The sequence below is a fragment of the Esox lucius genome, chromosome 20, assembly GCF_011004845.1.
Source record: "Esox lucius isolate fEsoLuc1 chromosome 20, fEsoLuc1.pri, whole genome shotgun sequence".
Taxonomy (NCBI): Eukaryota; Metazoa; Chordata; class Actinopteri; order Esociformes; family Esocidae; genus Esox; species Esox lucius.
Genome location: NC_047588.1, coordinates 29,861,025 through 29,878,787, shown reverse-complemented (window position 1 = coordinate 29,878,787; position 17,763 = coordinate 29,861,025). Strand labels below are relative to the sequence as shown.

General features: G+C 41.8%; 1 protein-coding gene across 3 annotated transcripts; it reads left to right on the top strand.

Moving 5' to 3' along the window:
• The first annotated feature begins 281 nt into the window (after positions 1 to 281).
• On the top strand, positions 282 to 17,722 carry LOC105029228 (phosphatidylinositol 4-phosphate 5-kinase type-1 alpha). Of its 3 annotated transcripts, XM_020041244.3 has the most exons (18): positions 288 to 410; positions 1,986 to 2,024; positions 4,367 to 4,401; positions 8,720 to 8,803; positions 8,988 to 9,118; positions 9,377 to 9,494; positions 9,642 to 9,794; positions 9,899 to 10,198; positions 11,263 to 11,498; positions 11,744 to 11,827; positions 12,463 to 12,511; positions 12,624 to 12,708; positions 12,819 to 12,989; positions 13,132 to 13,264; positions 13,350 to 13,415; positions 13,966 to 14,059; positions 14,144 to 14,195; positions 16,010 to 17,722. In XM_020041244.3, exons 1-17 carry the CDS (start codon positions 365 to 367, stop codon positions 14,144 to 14,146), a joined length of 1,827 nt encoding a protein of 608 aa, XP_019896803.1. In that variant the 5' UTR covers positions 288 to 364; the 3' UTR covers positions 14,147 to 14,195; positions 16,010 to 17,722. The 3 variants fall into 3 exon arrangements, with proteins under 3 accessions (XP_019896804.1, XP_019896803.1, XP_012994913.1); XM_020041245.3 differs by lacking the exons at positions 1,986 to 2,024; positions 16,010 to 17,722 and having other exon boundaries at positions 282 to 410; positions 14,144 to 14,397; XM_013139459.4 differs by lacking the exons at positions 288 to 410; positions 1,986 to 2,024; positions 4,367 to 4,401; positions 16,010 to 17,722 and having other exon boundaries at positions 8,718 to 8,803; positions 8,966 to 9,118; positions 14,144 to 14,397.
• The last annotated feature ends 41 nt before the right edge of the window (positions 17,723 to 17,763 follow it).

The following is a 17,763-nucleotide window of genomic DNA, read 5'->3' as shown; positions in this document are numbered from 1 at the left end:
GAGAAGATCCTATGGGCTTGTGGAAGCCAGCTTGTATCATGCTGGTTGCTCTAGCAGGTCCTGCTGGACTCAGCACCATGACCTTTGATGTCTCTTCCAGCGGGATACTGATGGTGAAAGGTGAAGGGTGTAGGTTTTTAATAGAGAATGTAACGTCAAAACTGCCTCCGAAAAATCTGGAAAACATACAATGACTATTTGAATAAACCGTAGTAATAAACAGAAGTCAACTAACTTTTTGTTGTAGACTGTGTGACAAGTTTGTGAGGTAGAACTTGACAGACATGAACAGGGAGCACTCCACGAAAGCAGTGAACCCACTGTCAAAACACGAATCGTTCGTTTAGCGGTAGGCCAATCCAAAATGGCGACTGCCGTTCCAGCTGACACGGGATCGACTGCTCCAACAGGTATCTTTAACTACCAATTTGAGTAATCTAAATGAAAGATAACCTAGCTCCAACTGCTACAGTGACAATATCTTAAAATGGTTGTCTTTGTCCGACTCAATGCATCCACTCTTCTTAGCTACCGTCGCTAGCACGGATGGTTGTTTTGCCAGTTTCTAGTACAGTACACGACTAAATATCAACAATCCGACATAGCTTGCTAATAAGGCAACTACATTGCGCGCTAGCTAGCTAATAATGTTGCTGTGTACCTTTAATTGTGATATAGTGTAGTTGGTAACGTTGCCAACAATAATGAAAATGTAAAATTGAGTCCTGTCCTATGTTGTTGAAACTAAGGTTTTTTAAACAGGATATTTGCTCAGGCAAGAACCGGCTTCTGTTCATCATGTCTTATAAGACCGTCTATTCCTGAATGATTTCTCTAACATTAGGAATTCTAAATAGCTAGCTACTGTATGTAGTTAGGTAAAAACGTATTACTATACTATTGCCTTTAGCGGATGGTTATTCTATGCTGATACAAATCTAGTGTCATATTTGCCGCATGATCTAGTCCTCTTAAAATACACCGTGTGTTGCTACTAGCTAGCTACGTACTGTACCCGCTAGATATACTTAGCTAGCTAACCCAAGAAACTAAGACTCTCAAATATGCAATGTTAGTTTATTATGGTGTACTAGTCCTTGTGCCACCACAATTATTGTGGAATGTGATGGTCACGTCTAGGTTGTTGGCAGTTTCTTATCGTCTGCTTTTGTACTCATGATAGCAGACAGTCACTTATATCCATACTAGGCTGATTAGTTCAGTTTGGGAAAACCTTGGCTAGGGGCTACTGGTTTAGTGAATACAGATTTTGTTTACATGAAAGATTATTAGAAATATTCAGTCCTATGTGCCTTTCTGGTTAAGGAAGTGCCTCCTGTTCAATCATACTAAGTAAATGTACAGATTATCGCTTTGTAGGTCCCAGAGAGGACAATCCAAAATTCTCAATCTAAAAAGTCTAGAATAATACTGTTAACCAATTTCACTTGTGGTCACATTATTCAACTGTCCAGACTCAGTTGGTGTCAGAGGTTATGATGCGAAGGATAATGCTGTTAGGAGAGTCTATCAATCTACTACAGGCTCTCATCAGCTTCAACTAAACATTTGATTGTTCCATTTGGATTGTAATAGCTACTCAGTTTGAAATAAAGCCCTGAAAATAAGCAGCATTTGAAGACAGGGCTGTGAATGAGGCCAGTAAACGCAAACACGCTCACAAGTCAAATGATACACGGTGTCCTTGCTCTGCATAATTTGGGTCAATAACCACCACATGTACCATGCTCTGTCAGACCTAAATAGGGTAGAGCATGTGTCCTGTATTATTGGTCTACATGCAGGCTGTGGCACAACCTGCAAGTGAACTGGACTGGGGGGAGATATTAATCTGGGACAATAAACCAAAAACAATCTACTCTTACAGCTTAGCTGTTTGCCTATTGAATTAAAACCTAATTTGTTTGTATTCAATTCTTGTACATGTTAGCTTACAAGTGTCTGATCTGTATCTTACTCTACAGACATTAGGACTCAGTTCTGGAGGAGAGCCTTGCAGAGAGGTACCTGCATGGGGGGGGGGTAGGGGGAGGGAGCCATGTGGTCGCTTTTTTTAAGGCATGGCAGGACCTTAGTCGCTTTTGAGCAAGCTGAGAGCCAGCAAAGTGCGAGTAGACTGAATTAATGCACAGTTAACAAATAATTTCTATTAAGTCTGTGTGCTTAATGCATTGTGTAAATAAAGTAAAACAGCTGTAACATGGTTTACTGAGCCAAACTGCATCTTCACTTGCTGAATTAGCCTAAATAGGAGGATTCCTGTGTAGATTGCTGAAGCAATGTTTATTAATTTAATTATTGATTAGATTTGTTAATTTTAATCTGCCTTTGCAGGCCAAATATCTATTTTGCTATCTGTTTCCACCAGTCTGTCAGGATAATATTTCAAGCAACTCTCCTTTTGCCTCTATCTTCAACATAAATCTGACCTGCCAGCACTAGCAAAATAACAGCACACATGTTTTTCCAGACTTTAAGATATTGCTATATTATAACCCCCTAATAGCAGCTGTTATTGGTTACAGCCCCGTGAAGTAGAGAAGGGCAAAAAATATGCATGCAATTTTAGAAGACAAATCCAGTTTTTGGTGGTGCATTTTTCTAGCATCGTTATGACAATGTAAAAACATTAAGAACATTCCCGGGCATGGTTTGCTTCTGTTTTTCACACAGATGTTTGCTGTTTCTTTGTCGGCATGCATATTGCACAAATCTTAAATGTATTTGTATGTGCTTTTAGCATATCTCCTGATAAAGTTGGGCCTGGTGTCTATAGGGTAAAAACTAATCATGGATATGATTAATGGGAATGAGCACATCCCTACCGAAATAGAATATATCAGTGCTGTGAGTCACAGGGAAAACCATAACGTTTGGTTGGTGGACAATGTGTTTGCATTGCCTGTGGAAGAGGACCCAATTGTCTAGACATAAGCACACTCTGGTATGTCTGGCGGAGACAGAAGTCTGAAGTCAGGAGTTCTCTGGTGATTTTTCCTTGCTGGTGTTTTCTTTTCACGGTCTCTTTTTACCACTATATTTTATACCAGGCTATAGCCACTAAACATTCTGTTGGTTTGAGTAGTCTGTTTAGTTATTGGCTGCTCTGTCTGCTCTCTCACACCGTAAATCAGAAAACCGACCAGCGAGATGGTATGACGTTTGTCAGTCTTCTCGACCTCTGAGTTCTCTACCGCCCAACACGGGCTGCTGCTTCATGGGATCTAATGTACTGTAACTTTTATGTCAAAACTTGCTATTACGCCTCGATGTGATGCTGCGCACTTGTTCTAGAAAACGTTGCCAGATGACTCAAACTTAAAGTTGCTTGCTTCGCATTTCAGTCTGAGACTTTCATTATAAACGTTGAGGTCAGTGATTCTCAAACCTCTCGGGAGCTGTCACCCCTGAATAAACTTGTCTACTAATGACTGCTTCATTCAGTTGGGCTAGTTTAGGCTTACAACCAAATTGTGAGGCAAGTTGTGGTTTCACTTACTTTAGACAGACCAGCTCTGTTCAACTAATCATCAGATTTTTGAAGGCAGGCTTGCCCTATATATTCTAAACTACTTGGGGTGAGAATAGTTATGCAATCTACTGTAGGTAGGCTAAATCTAGAGCAGTGTATTGGGAAAGTGTAGCATCTGTTATCCTAAGCTTAACTAGTTGTCTATATCACTCTCTGTAAGAACTAACATCGCTGATGTGATTTGCTGTTTCAAAAACGAACCAAAAGTTGTTGGCATAGCAGAAAAATAAAGTTTCTCCTCAAGCCAAAGAATCATGCTGTTCATTAGGTGTTTGGTATTTGAGCACCTGCCCCTCTGAAAGATATGTGTAAATGAATCAAAATTGTCCCCGTGGATGTATAAAAATGTTCGACTAGGCTGTGCCTGCCAGTTTTATTTGATAGTTACTTTTGGTGGTTTGTATTATATTAAGACAATAGTTGTTTAAAGGGTTGGGCTCCAGACCACCCTATCACCCAGTCAGGTCTGTGTCCTGAGAATATCCTCATATTGCTCGCAATCGGACTTAGCATTTCAAGGGAAACTCAGAAGGTGGTCTAGAGTGGTCCAGTGTTCTAAGCCATTGCCTGCAGTGCTCGTGTACTGGGTTTGAATCCGACCCCCTGTTCTTTAAGCAAAAATACTTCTTCCTGTCCTGAAAACTGAATGCAATCTTAAAGTGTAATAAATGATCAATACATTTTGGGTTTTATTAAACAAAATAACATGCATAGTGATTTGAATTTTAACTACACAGACGGCATGGGGGCTTTAGTGCACTTTGTGATAAAAAGCCCTATAAAGGTTTAAAGAATTGTTCTCTTCCTTCCCAGTGTCCAGTGGGTCTCGGAAAATGGCGTCTCCAGAGGTAAGGCTAGAGCTAGGGTAATCGTCCCTATTAAGCCCACATACCATATATGCACACTTGCACCTTCTGAGTCAAGAAAAAAAACTAGATTATACTTTTCTGATGTGTCATGCTTCTTCTATTGAAGCTGCTTGTTGCATAAATTACACTTATTATTGTAAGCCAATCAGATTTGCCTGCATTGAGCTATCAAAGCATATGTGTGAGGTGCCTGCTGATCCCAGAAAGTTGCATATTTTTTGCATATTTCTACTCCTGGGTAAGAACCCATTTGTTATAAACATTTAAGTGATTAGTGTTTTGAATATTAGAATATTTGAAAATGTTAGAATATTACTTAAATTATAAATATTATGTATTTTGAAATCAACATATTTAGCATACTAGCAAACATGCTTCATCAATACAGTAGCTGCATAGTATGGTTCATTGCATTGACATAAAGCATGATAAGCAGGTATACAGTTGTGCTCAACAGTTTACATACCCTTGGTGAATTGGTAATATATTTACTAGAAAAAAATTTGCAGTCAAAACACATCTATTATTTCTTATGGGATTCACATTCAACTGTAGGTCATAACAGAATGGCACAATCATAAAACAAAAACATGGCAACAAAGAAAAAAATTAACTGACACCTGTTCAAAAGTCTGCATACCCTTAGTGCTTAATAGTGTGTATTGCCCCCTTTTGCATCAGTGACAGTGTGCAGTCTTTTGTAACAATTGTTTATGAAGCCCTGAATTCTTGGATGTGGTATTGCTGCTCTTTCGTCTCATCAAAATTCCTCCAGGTCATGCAAAGTCTTTGGTAGTCTTGCATGAACTGCATGTTTGAGATCTCCCCAGAGTGGCTCTATGATATTAAGGTCAGGAGACTGATGACCACTCCAGAACCTTCACCTTTTTCTGTATTTTCTGATAACTTATTGCATTTATTTTTCCATACATTTTCCCAAGATTCCCCATGCCTTTAGAGCTCACACACCCCTAAAACATCAGTGAGCCACCACCATGCTTCAGAGTGGGGATGGTATTCTGTTCACTATATCACACTGTCTGGGGTGGATGTAATTGTGTATAGCTAATTACTAGGGCTACATAATTTGAATAAAACATTTCTTTGACAAATATTGCAATTAGGGTTATGACTTGTGATTTTCCAACATAGTGTCAACAGTGTAGATAATCTCACTTTAAAAAGTTCAGTGTTTTTTATTTTACACTTATTACCAATTTGAAGGATTAGCCTGTGTCAAAACATTGAACTAGGCTATTCGTTTAACTACTAATTTAATGCAATGACATTTGCTATACTTGTGCCGTTGCCATAGCTAGTTAGTCAAACAAGTATGCTTGTAGGCACCGACATTGAAGCTGAATCTTTTAATAACCTTGCTGTTGTGTATGTGGGGCAATATCTTGGTATTTCAACAAAAAAATCCTCCAGGTATTTAAGTAATCTACAAAAGAAATACCTACAGCACCCACAAGAAAAAGTATTACGGACGTACAATACGTGCCCGTTTTCATATTTTTTTGGAGCTGAAAATTGAGGAAGTGGGTGATTTGGATATTACATATGTCAATATTGCAATTTCAATTGTAATTTGATTAATCGTGCAGCCCTACTTATTACTTCTCTGCATGGCTTTTCATGTTATGTTAGTGTACATATATAGATTTATTTCATAGTTTCTTTTATTTCATGTGCGTAGAATAAAATTGAGGCTATTGAGAGCTAAGAGATTACCAATTTGAATAGAACAGGTTTGTATTGTTACGTTTTTAATATATTTGTTTACTTATCAAAAAATCTGAAGTGGGCTTACTTGGAACACCCATTGGCCTAAATGGTACATTAGGTACCCCTTAAGCCCATGCCAGACTTTCAACAAATTAAACAATGTACATTAGAAATTGGTATGAATTAATTATTGACACTTCAAATGAGAGATTAGACTTTAATTTTAACTAAAATATTCTCCCTTAAAATGGGGCAGTATATATAAAAAATCTAAAAAGCATTTTTGGTGGGCTTAATAAGGGTGTTACCCTATCCATAGTGCTCTGATGTTGTAGTTCTGTGGGTGAAACTAGATTGAAGAAACAGTGTGCCTATATTTGCAACTGGTTTAGATTCTGTCTGTTATTTACATTTTTTTCAAGCTGTGTGTCATAAAAGGAAACAATGGAGAGAACAGGGTGACACCGAAACATGTTTTTCTTCATTTCTTTCAACCTGCTTCCCTTCCTTGTTTCGTGCTCTCTCTCTCTGTATGTCTCTCTCTCTGTATGTCTCTCTCTCTGTATGTCTCTCTCTCTGTATGTCTCTCTCTCTGCGTGTCTCTCTCTCTGTTTGTCTCTCTCTCTGTTTGTCTCTCTCTCTGTTTGTCTCTCTCTCTGTTTGTCTCTCTCTCTGTTTGTCTCTCTCTCTGTTTGTCTATCTCTGCGTGTCTCTCTCTGTGTGTCTCTCTGCGTGCATGTGCATCTGTGTCTGTCAACAAGAGATGCAAAGAGAGACAGAGAGAGAGACACACACAGGGAGAGAGCGTGCACAAAAGGGCCTGTCAGCCGGGCATTGTCACTGGTGGGCGGGGCTTGGGCACTGTGGGCTCAACTAAGTTAACATGTTTCAGACGCATTACATTATTAGCTAGCTTTGCTTTACAGTATTAGCTTTGGGAACCTGCAATAACATAAAATAAAACAGACAAAAGTATAAAGTACGTATTAATCAGAAGATCCTTGAATTATGTAAGGTAAATAATTACAATAGCGCGAATCATGTTATTGAATTAATAACTATGTTAGCTAAAGTAGACAGATGAAGTCAAATAGAAGAAAAGGCAGTGGTTTTATATGGTAGCCTATATAGCATAGCTAACAGGTTATTGGGCTGAGTCCATTCTACTTAAGACTGAGTTTGCTACAGAAAACACACTGTATTGTTCAAAGGTATGAATGTACTTGTACATTTATGGACAGACTGTGTGCAGAATAATTAATAAACAATGAATGGTTTATTTATATAAAGATTGCTTACTCTCTGATGTTGTTAAATAAAATGTGTATGTTTTTTAATGTTCTGTTTGAATATTGAATAAATCCATGTTGTTTCATTTTGAGCTGTAGATTTGTTCAAAAACACATTCTGTTCAAAAACACATTCTATTTGCACTCAGTAAATCTGGTTGTATTTATGTATACTGCCGTGAAGGATAGTAAAGAAATAAAGTTGCAGTTGACCGAAACACAGATGCTGTTGGACATGTACAATGAGAATCTTGTCACAGACCCATACAATGAGGATAAAGTAATTCAGGCATAAGATATTCAGGCATATGAATGTACTGAGTAAACATTGAGTGAAAGTGTAAAAATTGTCCCCTGAGACCGTTTATAACCAGGCCTTACAGTGCCCAACCAGGCTTCATAGAGCACATCCAGGCTTCATAGTGCCCAACCAGGCTTCATAGTGCCCAACCAGGCTTCATTGTGCCCAACCAGGCTTCATTGTGCCCAACCAGGCTTCATAGTGCCCAACCAGGCTTCATAGTGCCCAACCAGGCTTCATAGAGCACATCCAGGCTTCATAGTGCCCAACCAGGCTTCACAGTGTCATTGTCATTACAGGTTTGCAATCTCCAATTGATGAACAATCTATATACATTGATTTATAAACTAAGCTAGTCTATTGGATAAAGACTTGCAGCTAAATTCATAACGTAGGATTTAACTAATCCACAGAACACCAAAAAGCAGATGAAAGTATTTATGGATATTAAACTATTCTTTATTGTGCTTTATAAACACAAATGTATGTTATTTTGTCAAAGACCAAAAGTCTGTAATAACTTTTATATATACTGTTTGCTAAACAAAATATGCTTATTGTTCATAAAAGTAATAACTTCAAAACAGTGAATGAGTTAATTAAGTCAGTAGCCAATGACGTGTGATTCAACAGCAGTTGAAGTCCCGTTCTAAAGAAGTTGAAGCCCCGCCCACCAGCCCACCGTGCCCAAGACCCGCCCACCAGCCCACAGTGCCATTCTGCAGCCAGACTCTTCTCATGTTTTTCTCTCTCTGTGCGTGTGTCTGTACCCCAATATAAAGCAAATGGCTTTAGTGGGCATGGAATGTGTTACCACATTGCCAAAGCAAACATAAATATATATTAAATTCCGGTACAGGTATTCATTTTAATATCCTGATTGGTTGTTTAACTGGTTGTCCCTATGGGTGTGGCAGGAATCAACATATTTTGCTGCTAAATGGCACATTTAATCTCTTTGTGTCGGTCTCTCACTCAGATGCCAGGATCCAGTCATAGTATGAAGAAGACCATTGGACACAGAGGAGTTGAGACCAATACAGGAGAGACTACGTACAAGAAGGTCAGTAAAGGGTCAACACAAACTGTGTGCTAAAATTACCTGTAGTCAGAAGCTCTTTCTGATCCCTTCCCCACCCAGTCTGGACTTGCAGACATGGGTATATTATGTTATGATACCCCAGACACAGTGACTTTATTAATCTCTCTGACAACCATTAATTAGTCCTCTTCCATGCCCGACCCAGACCACGTCGTCAGCCCTGAAAGGAGCCATCCAGCTGGGCATCACTCACACTGTGGGCAGCCTTAGTCAGAAGGCTGAGAGGGATGTTCTCATGCAGGACTTTGTGGTGGTTGAGAGCATCTTCTTCCCCAGGTTAGGTGTGTGCGTGTGTGCGTGCGTGCGTGCGTCTATAGTTGTGAGTGTAAGGACTAGATGTCCTTACTGGTAATCTATGGGAAAATCATTACTACTGAGGACATTTTCCCAGTTCCCACAACAAATAGCTATTTTGAGGCTCTGGGTTAAGGTTAGGGTTATAATGGGGTCCATCCAATGTCTATGCTTAAAACAAGTATTTCAATGTTGAGCACTCTTTTACACAACTGTTTCTCTATTACTCTTGTGTCTCAGTGAGGGCAGTAACCTGACCCCTGCCCACCACTACAGTGACTTCAGGTTTAAGACATATGCCCCCATCGCCTTCCGCTACTTCAGAGAACTCTTTGGCATCCGGCCAGATGACTACCTGGTCAGTAGACTACTGAGATTAAATAAATGTAGTTGATTGGTTGTGCCTGGTTGTAGTTGCCTGTAATCAGGATGGTTGACTGGTCATGTTTAGTTGTAGTTCTCTACGGTCAGGAAGGATGCTAGCTCTGTAACTCCTCGCCCACAGTACTCTCTGTGCAACGAGGACCTGATAGAGCTGTCCAACTCTGGGGCGAGCGGCTCTGTCTTCTACGTGTCCAGTGATGACGAGTTCATCATCAAGACTGTGCAGCACAAAGAGGCCGAGTTTCTTCAGAAACTTCTACCGGGATACTTTATGGTGAGTTACGAAGGCATTTGTGGGCCAGGTTTTCCTGTTTATATCACACTAAACTGTCTTGTCTTCTCCGCTCTATTCGCCTCCTCGTCTCCCTCCGCCTACAGAACCTGAATCAGAACAAGCGGACCCTGCTGCCTAAGTTCTATGGTCTGTACTGCATCCAGGCGGGAGGGAAGAACATCCGCATCGTGGTGATGAACAACTTACTGCCCCGCGTGGTCAACATGCACCTCAAGTACGACTTGAAGGGCTCCACTTATAAGAGGCGAGCCTCTGCAAAGGAGAGGGAAAAGGCTGTGCCCACCTATAAAGACCTGGACTTCATCCAGGACCTGCCAGACGGGCTGCTGCTGGAGCCAGATAACTACAACGCCCTCAGCAAGACCATCCAGAGAGACTGCCTGGTGGGTGGGGCCCTGGTGGGTGGGGCCCTGGTGGGTGGGGTCCTGGTGGGTGGGGCCCTGGTGGGTGGGGCCCTGGTGGGTGGGGCCCTGGTGGGTGGGGTCCTGGCTTTGCTATGCTAGTAAAACCCGATGACTTGGTCCCCAAAAGGAACAAGCTGTTTGTGGCATTAAATGTTAGTGTTGTTTAGACACGGGTACGACATGGTTCCCTCGGGTTCTTGAAATCCTTAAGTTTGTGAATTTGGGGGGGGGGGAGATTATCTAGGCTTTGAACGTTATTGAAAATATACATGGTTTATTGAAAGTGCTTGAATTTATGTTTTGCGTAAGAATAGAGATTGAAGAGACTGCGTGATCTGCCGTCACTGTAACACATCACAATTGAGAAGTGTTCACATTCAAGCCCCTGTGAGCTTCTGTAAAGCCTGCTAGTTCTCATTATAAACATTCTCAGTGTTGTAACGTAATGAACCTTGATCCATGTCTCCAACTATGCCATGTTGGGTCCTTGAATAGGGCCTGGAATATCCTTGAAAAGTCCTACATTTTTATATTTATGAAGGTGTGGATACCATGGTTAGGATATTATTGTTTCAGGTTATAAAACTTATATGGAGTCTCCTAATATGTTAATTCAGAAAAAGATGGCTAATGGGGTCTTTTTTCCAGTCCCCATTTTGAAAAGTATGTTTTCTTTCTCTTGAAGATCCTGTCTGTGATTTATTTATTTTTTTAAAACACTACTTTTGGCCTGGATATGTAAATCTATTGTGTGTATGGACATAATCTATAAGTAGAACCACTATCATTCCTCATTTGGCAAATGAAATTCACTGAGGTCTGAAATCCACACGGTTTGGATGACACAGCACACAAATCGGCTCATCAAAAAAGGACTATTTTTGCCCCAACAACAGAACTTCTGCAACCATTGACCAAAAATTGCTGCTCGCAAAGCAGATTAAGGGTTAGGATTTCTATCAACTCTGACGTGCCTGTTTGTTGCTAAATTCGACGTGTTTATCCTGTTTTTATACTTGTGTGTGTTTGCGGGCGTACTACAGCTCCTTCAGAGCTTCAAGATCATGGACTACAGTCTACTAGTGGGCGTCCATAACCTGGACCAGGCCAGCAGGGAGAAAGAGAGAGGAGCAGGGCACGGGGGGGATAGCGGGGGGTCTGAGGGGGCCGTGACCCCGGACCAGCGGCGCCCCCAGGCCCAGAAGAGCCTCTACTGCACTGCCATGGAGTCCATCCAGGGGGAGGCTCGTGGGAAGGGAGCCCTGGAGTCTGAGGACCAGTGAGTCAGTCAGCACTTCACACCCACGTTAAAGAGCAAACCAACCCTGGATTGCTGTTGATTTGTTTGTTTTAAGCGAGTAGGGAACTGGGTGACAGGCAGGGGAATTGAACCCTGGTCTGTGGTGGGGAATGGAGCTGCGTCTGGCTGGCTGGGTTTGCCACCACCAGTTGACCTCAGGTTCTGGTTAATGGGAAATCTATTGATGGTAATTGGTTGATGAATGTGCTGTGATGTCATTTCAGTATGGGGGGGATCCCAGCAAGAAACACTAAAGGAGAGAGGTTGCTGGTCTTTATCGGCATCATCGACATTCTCCAGTCATACAGGTAGAGTCCTTGTCTTTTATTCTCCAGTCATACAGGGAAGATCCTTGTCTTTAATTCTCCAGTCATACAGGCAGGGTCCTTGTCTTTTATTCTCCAGTCATACAGGGAAGATCCTTGTCTTTAATTCTCCAGTCATACAGGGAGGGTCCTTGTCTTTAATTCTCCAGTCATACAGGGAGGGTCCTTGTCTTTTATTCTCCAGTCATACAGGGAGGGTCCTTGTCTTTAATTCTCCAGTCATACAGGGAGGATCCTTGTCTTTTATTCTCCAGTCATACAGGGAGGGTACTTGTCTTTATTTCTCCAGTCATACAGGGAGGGTCCTTGTCTTTATTTCTCCAGTCATACAGGGAGGGTCCTTGTCTTTAATTCTCCAGTCATACAGGGAGGGTCCTTGTCTTTATTTCTCCAGTCATACAGGGAGGGTCCTTGTCTTTAATTCTCCAGTCATACAGGGAGGGTCCTTGTCTTTAATTCTCCAGTCATACAGGGAGGGTCCTTGTCTTTAATTCTCCAGTCATACAGGCAGTGTACTTGTCTTTAATTCTCCAGTCATACAGGCAGTGTATTTGTATTTAATTCTCCAGTCATACAGGCAGTGTATTTGTCTTTACATTGCATTATGACTGTTTCAGATTCATCAAGAAGTTAGAACACTCATGGAAGGCCCTTGTCCACGATGGGGTAAGATCCTACACACACAACACTTGTAACATCATAAAACATGCCACAGGTGTAGGTGTGCTTGTGTCATGTCTGTTTCAGATTAAACTGGTCAATTCCTGTTGTTCTGTAGGACACAGTGTCAGTGCACAGACCAGGCTTCTACGCTGAGCGCTTCCAGCAATTCATGTGTAACACAGTGTTCAAGAAGATCCCACGTAAGGCAGCTCCGTGTGCGTTTGTGTGTCTTTTAGTATTTCCACTGTTTGCTTCTGTGATATAATGTTTGCTGTTACGTGTTCATATTTTCACACACCTCCACGCTCAGTGAGGCCCTCCCCGTCTAAGAAGTCTCGTGGTGGAGGTCCAGGGGGTCTGAGGAGAGCCCCCACTCTGGGAGGCCCCGCACCCCTCTCCCATGCTGCTGGGCAGTCTGCGATGGACCCCCGACTCGTATACCACCCACACTTCAACAGAGCAGACACTGAGGCAGACAGCGGTGAGTGAACACCTCGACAAATGGATTGAACGTTAGATTGGAGGTTTATGTAGGACCACATGAAGGGCTGATGGGCAAGCTGTGAGAGGTTGGAAGTAGGTTATTAGTTTGGTGCATGCTTAGGTTTTCTCTTCCTCTTCAGGCATGCAGTCAGGCAGGCCAGACCTACTGCCGAGGACTCCTCCCTTGGCCGCAGGGTCGGGGGATGCAGAGGCCAACCTCTCCACCTCTTCGTTAGGAAGCACAGGACTCACCTCCTCCTCTCCAGCTCTACGGTAATGCCTCCCTGCGTCACCTCCCTCTGCTCCTTTCCTCCACAAGTGAAGTTCTCCTCCAGTTCTCATGTGTTTCTCTCTCTAGGTCCGTGGGGGTTGAGGTGCATAGATCAGTGACATGCACAGACCAAGACCACAGTGCCTCTCACAGGTACAAAGAGGAATTGCAGTCCTGACTCACATCTCACACACACTATGGCCAGTTTTTCATCCAGTCTGTCTCACATCCTGGGGTTTATGGTGTTTTCTGGAGGATTCTAATGATGTTCATGTAGATGCCATTAGCTAATAATGATAACAAAGCAACAAACCAATGGCAAGGAGAGACAATTTAGCCTGTTACACAAGCATCAGAATCAGCAACCGAATTTAGTCACCAACTTTCATTTTTGGCATACTTGGACATCTACAAGAGAAAGTGGGAGACATTGTTTGAATGTGTCTGAGGATAAAACCAGTGTAGCTGTAGTGTTAGATGTCTTGGTCTGAGCAGAAGGCAGGAGCAGAGTCAGACATGTGAAACCGGATAGACGTGCTCTGCATAGAACCTATCCAAACAGTTACAAAAGTTATGTAAAGAAATAGTTATACTAATGGTATTACTCATATCCAAAACCACCTTGTGCTGATTGGGGGGTCTCTTACGAGACCATGTGGTATGCTGCCCAAGCTGAACACACTTCCCTCGTTTTCTCTGTTAGTATGGAGGCTGGGGTTGAAGTATCGTGTGATCAGTCAGCTCATGAAGACGCCATCTCATTATCAGACATCGTTCCTGAGACAAACATCTGCTTTGTAAGTCTGGATCAGTTGTCCTCCTTCAGCTAAATCCCTATGATGTTTCCCATGTCTCACGGTGTTCTTCCCGGTCTTCCACAGTAAGAACTGATATGGAGTCATCTGAGGAAACGGTGGTTCTGGAACCAAGGAGGTGGGTGGAAGAGAGAAATATTGAATGTGGACAAGCATCCCCCATCCTCACTCCTCTGTAGATCCATCCCTCTTTGGAAGGGGAGTATTGAAAGCACTCACAGCTGGATCCATGAGATGGGGGCATTTGAGTATGTGTGTGTGTCTGTGTCTCTGTGTCTCTGTGTGTCTGTGTCTCTGTGTGTCTCTGTGTGTGTGTGTCTCTCTGTGTGTGTGTCTCTCTGTGTGTGTCTCTCTGTGTGTGTGTCTCTGTGTGTGTGTGTGTGTGTGTCTCTGTGTGTCTGTGTCTCTGTGTGTCTGTGTGTGTGTGTCTCTGTGTGTGTATGTGTGTCTCTGTGTGTGTATGTGTGTCTCTGTGTGTGTATGTGTGTCTCTGTGTGTGTATGTGTCTCTCTGTGTGTGTGTTTCTGTGTGTCTGTGTCTCTGTGTGTCTGTGTCTCTGTGTGTCTGTGTCTGTGTGTGTGTGTCTCTCTGTGTGTGTGTCTCTGTGTGTCTGTGTGTGTGTGTGTCTCTGTGTGTCTGTGTCTCTGTGTCTCTGTGTGTGTGTGTGTGTGTATGTGTGTCTCTGTGTGTGTGTGTGTCTCTGTGTGTGTCTCTGTGTGTGTATATGTGTCTCTGTGTGTGTATGTGTGTCTCTGTGTGTGTATGTGTGTCTCTGTGTGTGTATGTGTGTCTCTGTGTGTGTGTGTGTGTGTCTCTGTGTGTGTATGTGTCTGTGTTGGTAATCAGACATGGGTATGCTGCTAGAAACCCAACTCTAATTCGTTACATGACTCTGTCACTCAGCTCACATACACTGTCCCACCCTTCTCAAAGCCTGAAGGTCAGAGAGATGAGAGAGTGTGGAGGAGGAACACATGCTCTCTGTCAGACTCGCCAGTCTGGAGGACTGTTTGTGAGGTTCAGTTGTCAGTGACTCAGACTGTACCTTCTATTATTTTAGATTATGGATGTACACAGCAGCTGACTGGGTTTGGAGACAGGAGTGTACAGACCAGATACTTAGACTTATCACTGGGTTGTATGTGTTTCTGTGGATCTCGTATTAGATGTCTGTCTCCATGATTGTCTTGGAATCTCCCTCTCTGATGAGAGCACATGTGCTGTATTAGTCAACATCAAAGCCAGAATACAGCATGGCCACCAGACCAGAGAAGAACCATAAGCAGGAGTTAAAGACGGTCCTGTCAGTGACCTGTCCACACATGCACCAGTTGTCTTCCACTCGCGGCCATCCTTTCTTTCCGTCTCTTGGCTTTGCTGTCTGGCTAGTGCTATTCTTGCTGAGCTTTTAAAACGTTCCTGTAGATTTTTTTTATATAAACGTAGACTTATTAAATGTCCTGTTCTACCCACATGCACACAGCACCAAACTCTTATTTGCGTATCGCTGCCCATCTTACTGATGAAAACTGACCAGTCAACCAGCAGGGTTGAGAACAATTAGCCGAACAAAGAGTGTTTTTAATGCACACACTACGACACTCATGCCTTTTCTGTGTCCACGTATGGTGGTTCACGTTTTAATCAGTCATTTACGTCCATAATTTTAGACCTTCGTATCCATTAAGATTATATCAAGTGTTGTTGTACTACTGGAATGGCACCACTCCATTCTTCCACAAGAAATTCCTAATTTGGTGTTTTGTTGTTGATCCTTCTGGGCCACACCAGCTGGGTATTATCCATGACCTTAATGATGTCAATTACGCATCTGTGTGGAAGCACCTGCTTTCAGTATACTTATTCCTGGTGTATTTTGGTAGTGTATTTATGGTTTAAAGGGCTGTCATGGCCTGATTCTAATGTTTCTAGTTACACAGGAGGTACTGCACATGTGGTCTGTAAAGCAGAAATGGAGACGAGGGATGGATGACACACAGGGATGTATGTCAGCCTGTGGGGGAAATGGTTTTATCTTCATTGATGCACCATGAGACAATACGGAATGTTGAGGTGGGAGCAGGGTGGCATTCTGTCTTTGTGGTCCGCATAGCCAAGAATATGGCACCAAAGACCACAAGAAAACCTTTTAAGATACTGAAGGCTAAATGTGGAGCTGTCTAATCAACTGTTTGCACACAACTTGGAAAAGCAATCAAGATGCTATGAACTTCAACATGTGGATGGACACGCTGTATAGAGAACTACATGGAAGAGACCTATATTTCTGAACTTGATTCTTTATTAACTGGATGACTCTAATGTAGGATTGACCCTGTAAACAATTGCAGTGTTCATGGTAATGGAGTCCTGCTGCAGCATAACTAGACATTTTTTAAGCACATAGGAAGGAATGGTATGGTATTATTCTCAATTCTTTTAATACAAAAAATATTTATTTCTTTGTTCCCAAATGTGTTCTTTCTTCCCTGGCGCACTGTGTTTATAAAGGGCACAGTATATTCCTGGGTCTCATTATTTCCATGAATGGTCCTTAATTAAAAGTACTCTTCAAGATTTGAATCTTTGACCTTGGTATACCAACCCAGATTACAAATAATTGAAATTAGTTCAGTTCAAAATGTTTTTCTGTTTGTAAAACACTCTATGACCTACTTCCAAGTTTTGAATCACATATTTATAGTATTTTATGGTAAAGGGTCTGGCTTTGAATCCTTGACCACTGATTAAGACTTAGTGTAAGATTAACTTTACGTACTAATGTAGACCTCAGAACAGTTGTTTTGATGCCTATGTACTTCATTGTAGATGCTGGATTTTAACCTGTTTCAGTGTCTAGGGACAACTTTACAGTCAGACCACCTGTTACTGCTCAAGTGGTGATACACTTGCAACACACACTACATAATATGAACTAATGCAACAATAACAGATCTGACATCTTGAAATAACTGCCTGGTTAGAATTTCACGACTTTCTCTCTTAACTCACCCATATGTTTACGTTTTCTATTTGTGGCCTTTACGGCAGACACATTTCAAGAACCTCACCTCAAACTGAGCTGGTGAATCACTGCTGTTGAGAAGAATGAGCTGTTCAATGACCCTTCTGTTCCAACATAGAAAATCAGCTATTAATCATTCTTCATTGACATGTTTTGGAGAAATACATTTTAGTTCATGTTTTGGTAACACTGGGGCAGTTACTTTATAGTTTAAGAATAAAGTGTTATTATTACTATGACTTTGTACCTAGTTGATTGTACCAATTTTAATGTATTCAGGCAGGAAATCATGTCTAGTGTTTTGCATATGGGAGGGAAGTGTTACATGTTATGTCTGATTGTGATATGACCGACTTATACTCTTTGTGATCCTGGGGAAATTATTTCCCATGCTTTTCTACATTGAATGTTTCACACGGCCTTCAGTGCCTATGTTGCTGTTTGCCGTCTATGCTTCAATTACAATAGTTATTTTGCCTGTAAAGAATGTGTATATGTATATAGGAGTCACATAAATGCCTTGTCATGCTGTGTGTGTGTGCTGCCTGTTCCTCCTGCCATCTTTCAGTGATGTGGTGTTTTTCATATGGTCTTTAAAGAATTAAAAATATTTTCAAAAAGCTCTTACTCCTTGTAACTTATCCATGCCTCTAAAGTCTGG

Coding starts and splice junctions, on each gene's coding strand:
- LOC105029228 (XM_020041244.3), top strand. CDS start 365: ATGGCGACTGCCGTTCCAGCTGACACGGGATCGACTGCTCCAACAG. Junction 11,828..12,462: donor GACATTCTCCAGTCATACAG/GTAGAGTCCTTG, acceptor TGACTGTTTCAG/ATTCATCAAGAAGTTAGAAC. Junction 13,265..13,349: donor TCCTCCTCTCCAGCTCTACG/GTAATGCCTCCC, acceptor TTCTCTCTCTAG/GTCCGTGGGGGTTGAGGTGC.